At 56.0% G+C, this 7,425-nt stretch overlaps 1 protein-coding gene across 1 annotated transcript; it reads left to right on the top strand.

Moving 5' to 3' along the window:
- Window positions 1–1,527: 1,527 nt before the first annotated feature.
- EIF4E1B (eukaryotic translation initiation factor 4E family member 1B) lies at window positions 1,528–5,479 on the top strand. Its single transcript, XM_024742149.1, has 7 exons — window positions 1,528–1,590; window positions 2,430–2,599; window positions 2,898–2,993; window positions 3,610–3,673; window positions 4,613–4,726; window positions 4,861–5,000; window positions 5,365–5,479. The coding sequence occupies exons 1-7, from the start codon at window positions 1,528–1,530 to the stop codon at window positions 5,477–5,479; spliced, it is 762 nt and encodes a 253-aa protein (XP_024597917.1).
- The last annotated feature ends 1,946 nt before the right edge of the window (window positions 5,480–7,425 follow it).

The raw sequence follows: 7,425 nt of genomic DNA, 5'->3' as shown, positions 1-7,425 counted from the left end.
CAGCTGACACCCCAGTTGAGGTTCCATCTGTCAGCCAGCAAAGACCGTCCCAGTGTGAGTGAGCAGATAGCCCCAGCCCCAGCCTGTAAGCCACTCCAATCGATAGGGCTTTGGAGCAGAGATGGGCCATCCCTATCGAGTGCTACCCAAATTGCAGTTCTGTGAGCAAAATAAATGATTATTGTAGTTTTAGGCCACTCTGTTTGGGGTGGCTTGTTATGCAGTAACAGGTAGCTGGGACTTCATGCCCACCTCTCCAGAGCCTATCCACAGCCAAGCACTACTGAGTCTTCCTTCTAAATACATGTTCTCTTCATCTTCCCTGCCACCCCATTTGTGACCTGGACAGCTACGTCAGCATCCAAGTAGCTCTCCTCCCACTCGCTCTTAATCGCACAGGGTCTGTGTCCTACACAGCAGCCAGGGAACTTGCTAGAAAGCCCATCTGATTACCTCCCCAGCCCCTCTGTACCCACTTGAAGCACCCAATGGCTCTCCTAAGATCAAGACTCACCATCCTTGCCCCCTTTAGGCACCAGCGACAGTGGTGGTCTTTCTCCTCTTCCTCCAGGACCTCGCGGGCCCTTTGCCCCAGAGCCTCTGCACGTGCTGCTTCCACTCCGCGAGCTGCCCTCCTCCACCTACCTAGTTAACGCTTGCTCACATGTCACCTCTTCTGTGAACTGCCTCTGAGTCGGTGGTTCTTGAAACGGGGTCTCTGACCAGCATCATCAGGGAACTTGTTAGAAATGCCAGTTCTCAGGCCCAAGCCCTGTGCTAAGGCATCAGAAATTGGGAGGCAGGGCCCAGTGGTCCGTGTTTAACAAGCCCTGCAGGTGATTCTGATCCGTGCTCTTGAGAAGTGCTGCTCTAAAGCCCTCAGTGCAGGTCATGGATTTTGTCTTCTCCCATCTGTGAATTCCTCTCCTTCAGAGGTCTACATTTATGATGACACAGGTCTTTGTGAGATTACCTGATGCCTGGCTCCCCTGATAGACCAGAGCACAGGGGACACTCATCTTCTGCTCCTCACTGCCTCCTAGGACTAGGCCTGGCACACCCTGGAGCTTAGGGATGTGGGTTGAACAGATATTAACTGTCGGCCTCCAGGTGGTCATGGGCTTCTCTGGCTGTGGGGGAGGGGAAGGGACTGGTCCCTTACAGAGCTGGGACCCTCAAAGTGGACAAGGGGAAGGTGAGAAACCTTAAGAAGTTTGGGGAGCGTTCAGCCCCTGCAGAAAAGGCTGCTGTTCAGAAGGCAGGGAAAGGGTCTCCCCAGCCAGAGCTTTCCCTCCCTCCCTCACCTCTCCAGTCCCTCCTCCACCCTGGGGTAGCCCTCAGCTGACTGCTATTGACCACCGAGCCAGGCCTTGTTTTGTGGGCTTTATGTGTTTTATATCATTTAATACCTAAGCTTCTGCGTTGTGTATCATTAACATTCCCATTTTATAGAGAGGGAAACTGAGACTCAGTGAGGTTCAGGTACTTGGCTGAGGTCAAGGCAGGGAGGACTTGAACCCAGGCTGTATGACAGGTGCACTGGCCCTCGCCATCCATGCCCAGGTGGAGAACACTCAGAGGGCCCAGGAGGTAGGAAGCAGGAGTGCAGTGGGCCAGCAGGCCTGTGTGGAACCTCATTTGCTCTTCCCTAGGGCAGCGTCAGCTGTAGCAGATTGGGAGAAGGAGGCCCCACTGTTGCCAGACCTCTCTAAAATTTCAAGAGCAACCAAAAATGTGGATGTTTTATATCCTCCTTGTTTCTAAATAATCACATTAGAAAGAAAACCCTTAGGTGCTTCCAGAGACCAGATAAATGCCTGTGTCAGGTGACATTGATGGTGAAATCAAGGGGGTGAATGACAGCAGAGCCAAAAAGGAGACACCACAATGTGTGTATAAGGTCTCGGACCTGGCCCCGCCCTGCCCCCCTCCCCCATGTCAGAGTCGCAGCTTCTGCCATGTTTGGGACGGTCCGCTTTAAATTCAGCGTCCACCCTTGGCGGGATGCGGTTTCACTAAGGGCAGACCCCTAATACTGGCCCTTACCATCGCGTCTCAGCCCCCACATGGCCAGCACCATGTGGGCGGAGGCTAGGTCTGCCTGGTCCCAGCTGTGTTCCCAGCCCCCCGGGCTGCATGCAGGTGCTCACTAAATGCTTGCTGATGGAAGTAATAGTGTAAGCCCTTCCCCCTCTGAACACCCCACTCCCCCACCCCTACGCTGGCTCCTCCCAGTCCCCTGTCCTGGGTGAGCGGGGCGGGGCGATGGTGGGTTAAAGGCCGGCAGCTGGGGACCCCCTCGGATGCTGGGTGCCCGTGGAGTCCAGGCTGTAGAATGGCTACGGCGCACTCTGTAAGTCCACTTGCCCGCCCCCTTGGGCAGCGAAGGCTGGGGCTCACCGCCCACCTTGACTTCTTTCTTTGGTCAGGCCAAAGAGGCTGAGGGTGGAATCCAAAAGTGGAAGAAAGAGAAGGAGGAGAAAGAGAAAGAGGAAGAGGAGGCAGCAGCGGAGGTGTGGGTGGGTGAGGAGGCTCTGAGGAAGGCCCGGGCCGAGGGCCCCGTGGAGAGCAAGCTGGAGTTGCACCCACTGCTGAACAGGTAGGCCCTACTCTTGGCATTGGAATCACTTCCTCATCTGGGAACGGCCAGAGCTGGCCTAAGACTTGGGCTCTGGTGGCCCTTCCAGCCTTGACCCAGCTGAGATTCTGGGTTAAAGGCCCTCACTCATCCCCTGGCCCTTCAGGATAACTGGCTCCAGTCACCTTGGGCAGCCTGTGCCCCAAATCCTATCTACCCGTTTGCCCTTGGAGGGACAGGGCTTCCCTGCCAACCTAGCTGCTGCTTGGGGCGGGCCAGGTGGGTGCACTCTGCTTCCTCCTGGCCCCCCCTCCTCCAGGTGGGCTCTGTGGTTCTTCAAGAATGACCGCAGCAGGGCCTGGCAGGACAACCTGCATCTGGTCATCAAGTTTGACACCGTGGAGGACTTCTGGGCGTGAGTGTCTGCCCCTCATGGAGGAGGCTGGGGCCATGGGGTTCTGAGCTGGGGGTCCTTCGCAGACCCCACCCCTCCAGGGAGCTGCTTTCTACACAGCTTTCCCAGTCTTCCCTGGGGCCTTGCAGCATCTGCTGAGGACTGGGGCTTGGTGGGTTCTGCAAGGAGGTGGCGGGGGGATTGGGCTGGGGCACATTCCCCCCCCTGAAGCCTCCTTGGGACCCAGGGAGAGAGCCTGGGAAGTGGGAGAAACAAGGAGTTGACCCTGACTCTGCTGGTCCATGCTTTGTGACCCTGGGCAAGTTCCTGCCCCTCTCTGAGCTTGTCTCAGCCACAAAGTGAGTTTTAAGGCTGTCTCAGTGTCTGTGGTGATCCAGTGAGGAGATCTGAAAGGTGCTTCACAAACCCTAGAGGTGGGTGAGAAGGTGGGATTTGAAGGTCTGGGCAAGTGGGGATGGAATTCCTGGCAGGGGGCACCGGTATGAGCAAAGGCTTGGAGGCTGGAAGGTGGGTGAAAAGCAGTGGGGTCTGGTAAGAGATTGAGGGGGTCTGAGGCCAGTTGGAGCCAGGCTCTAAAAAGCCTGGACTTTCAGCCTGGGATGGGGCCTCTCTCCAGGATGTACAATAACATCCAGCTGGCCAGTAAGCTCTCTTCCGGCTGTGACTACGCCCTGTTCAAGGTAAGCCCTGCTTCCCCACCCCCACCCTGTCCCCAGGGCACAGGGGGGCTGATTCTTCCCAGCTTCCTCCCTCACAGGGGGTTTGGGGGTGGGGTGCCGAGGACAGCCTCCCTCAGAGTCAAGTATAATTTCAGATCAGAGGACCGCTCTGCAGAAGCATGGACAGAGTGTCTGACCTGAGCTGTACCTTGAAGGACAGGGGAGGGGGAAGAAGGGGGAACAAGGAAGGAGTCTAGGTTTCTGGCCTGGCTCCTTAACTAGGGACATGCATCAGAATTGCCCCAGGACACTCATCAATGTCCAGGCCTGTCCCTGGAGGTGCTGTGCAGTGGGGCCCTGACATCAGCATTTAAAGATTTTCCTTAGGTGACTTGTTTCCAGCAGCTGAGCCTGGAATGTCTGCCTCTGGCCACACTGGGGTTGCCCCAGATTGCGGTACACGGGCCTCTCACTGTTGTGGCCTCTCCCGTTGCGGAGCACGGGCTCTGGATGCGCAGGCTCAGCAGCCATGGCTCACGGGCCCAGCCGCTCCGCAGCATGTGGGATCTTCCCGGACCGGGGCACGAACCCGTGTCCCCTGCATCGGCAGGCGGACTCTCAACCACTGCGCCACCAGGGAAGCCCCTCCCCAGATGCTTTCTTAATGACCTCCATTTGAACTCTCATATCAAGGAACTTGGTTCAGTAAAGGAGATAAACACACCCACGCAGGGCTATGTGAGGTGACAGATGTTGAGGCTTAGGGGCCCATGGGAACTCACAGGAGGGTCTGGGGGGCTGAATGGCTGGTAGAACCTGCTTTTTCAGGAGGGATGAAGGCAGAAAGGTCCTGGCCTGTGGAGGCCTACTGAGGGGCTAGAGCAGGACCTGGGGAGGTGGCCAGGCCCTCACTTTCCTCTGAACAAAGGGAGGTGGTTGATCTGCAAGCCTGCCTCCCAGGATGGCATTGAGCCCATGTGGGAAGACAGCAGGAATAGGCGGGGTGGCCGCTGGCTGGTCAGCCTCGCCAAGCAGCAGCGCCACAGTGAGCTGGACCACCTATGGCTGGAGACGGTGAGTGAGGGACTGGGCGGGGAGGCTTCCCAAGGGAAGGGGCTGGGCTGGTGTGTAGCGGTGGTCTCAGGGTGGTGGGGGCAGACTCTGTGCCCACCAGGAAGGCTCATCCTCCTCCGTTTTTTTGGCTCCAGCTGCTGTGTCTGATCGGGGAGAGCTTTGAGGAGCACAGCCGGGAGGTGTGTGGGGCCGTCATCAACATCCGAACCAAGGGGGACAAGATTGCCGTATGGACGAGGGAGACAGAGAACCAGGAGGGTGTGCTGCGCATTGGGTGAGGGGTATCTCTGGCACGGGGTGGGGGCTGGGTCTCTTCTAGGAGAGAAGGGGAAAGTGGTGGAAGGGGCGTGGTTTGGCCTGCAAGGGAGACCTCTGGAACTCTGCATGCTGTCTCTCCCTTCTTTCTTCACCACTTGTGTAAAGGGTGTGGCATCTCAATTTCAAACTGTTTCTTAACAGATCTCTTTTCCTTTGCACTAGGCACATTTTGGGTTTCCACATGGGTAAGACAAATACAACAGGAGTTACTGTGGTTGGAACCAGGGTAGGAGCTCTGAGCAAAGGACCCAGGGTCCCACGTTATCTCCAGGACCCGCTGCTGACTGCCTGTCTCCTTTCCTCTCCCACTTACCTCCCAGGCGTGTCTACAAAGAGCGCCTGGGACTCTCCACAAAGACCATCATTGGGTACCAGGCCCACGCAGACACGGCCGCCAAGAGCAACTCCCTAGCCAAGAACAAATTTGTGGTGTGAGGGGACCCTGGCACCACTGCCCAGTTGGCTGCCCCTGAGTCTCCCACTGCTGTGTGTGTGTGTAAAAGGGGCTGGGCTGGGGGCAGATGGCATGGTTCTCACCTATTCTGGAGTGAATACGAGCACTCTTTAATGTGAATTGGGGCCCAGGACAAGGGGCAGTTCTGGTGGGGGACCCAATGTGAGGGACCAGGGCAACGGAAAGGTGGAGGAAAGCCTGGGCTTGTTTTACCCTGGGGGTTGGGTTGGGTAGAGTGGGGTGAGGTGAGTTATTGGTGGGAGGAGGGCTCAACTGCAGGTGGAAAGTAACAGGAGAGAATCCTAGGATCCAGGACTTACTCCGTGCTCCCCACCTCGGGGAAAGAGGCTAGGTGGCCCGAGGGTCAGACTCTTCCATCTGGGGGAAGGGGGCTCAAGGCTGCTGACCCAGAGCTGGAGCTCAGGGACAGGAGTGGGGGGCTCTCTCGATTGATCACTCTGCTTTAAAAACTTTTATGGATTGCCTCCCATCAGATTTGTAGCCTTGGAGCCTACCCTGTATCCCACACCTCCCCTCAGCCAGCTGTGCGTGGGTCCCTAGAGGGGCGGGAGTGGGGGCGGGGGCGACTGATAAGGCCCTGGCCCAGGAGAGGTGGTCAGGCCTTACTACGGTTCTGCTAGATGATGATTAACTGGAAGGTGATGAAGCTTAAGCCCCTTTCTGTTTCCTAAATAAATACTTTTAAACAAAACCAGAATTATTTTTAAAGAGGACTCTAAAATTGAGTAAAATTCAGGCCCCCCAAACCTTGATCTGCTCTAGTCCTGCCTTGAGAGGGCTCATGTGAGACGCCCCAGGTACCAAGGAGCCTGACCAGGGTGGAAGCTGGTAGGGGGGAGAGGGCTTAGACGGTGGGCGGTGGGGCTTTAACCGCCAAAGGGGCTTGAGCTAGGGGATGCAGTATATGCCCCTGGCAAAACTGAAGGGGCAGGGAGCAGCAGGAGTGGCCCTCACAAGACCCAGGTGTCATCCACTCTGAGTTTGAACCAGTAGAGGTAGAACTGAATTTCTGGGGCTTCCCTGGTGGTGCAGTGGTTAAGAATCTGCCTGCCAATGCAGGGGACATGGGTTCGAGCCCTGGTCTGGGAAGATCCCACATGCACGCAGAGCAGCTAAGCCTGCGAGCTACAACTACTGAGCCTGCACTCTAGAGCTGGTGAGCCACAACTACTGAAGCCCGCTCTGCAACAAGAAAAGCCAGCCCGATGAGAAGCTCACGCACGGCAACTAGAGAAAGCCCATGCGCAGCAACGAAGACCCAACACAGCCATAAAAAAATTAAAAAAAAAAGAATTTCCGTCCAGTGAGGAGCGCTTTTTTAAAAAATTTATTTTTATTGGAGTATAGTTGCTTTACAATGTTGTGTTAGTTTCTACTGTACAGCAAAGTGAATCAGCTATATGTATACAAATATCCCTCTTTTTTGTATTTCCTTCCGATTTAGGTCACCACAGAGCAGAGTAGAGTTCCCTGAGCTATACAGTAGGTTCTCATTAGTTATCTATTTTATACATAGTATCAAGTGTATATATGTCAATCCCAATCTCCCAATTCATCCCAGCACCCAAAAAGCGCTTCTGATTGGACTCCACTGTAATAAAACGTCCTGCACGTGTGCTAAACACCATCCATATAACCATCCTCCTCTCGCTCACCAGCTCAGTAGTTACTCCTCTCTAGGGATGGGAACAGACGGCAAGGCCGGGGATTGGGGTGGCGCTGGTCCTGAGCTTTGCGGTGTGGGGGGAACTAGGGGTCTTTCGTGTCTGCGACTTGCGGCGCCCTCAGCATCTCAGGTTGGTCTGAAGGACGCTGCAGCGGCCAGCGCATAGGGAGGAGTCAGGCCTAGAGGCTAGCCTCCGAGAGGGCTGAGTCGGGCTGTGGGAAGGGGCCTGTGGGGGTGGGG

Source organism: Neophocaena asiaeorientalis, unplaced genomic scaffold (assembly GCF_003031525.2).
Source record: "Neophocaena asiaeorientalis asiaeorientalis breed wild unplaced genomic scaffold, Neophocaena_asiaeorientalis_V1.1 scaffold259, whole genome shotgun sequence".
NCBI lineage: Eukaryota > Metazoa > Chordata > Mammalia > Artiodactyla > Phocoenidae > Neophocaena > Neophocaena asiaeorientalis.
Note: the sequence above shows the minus strand (reverse complement) of the source record. Positions and strands in the feature narration are given on the sequence as shown.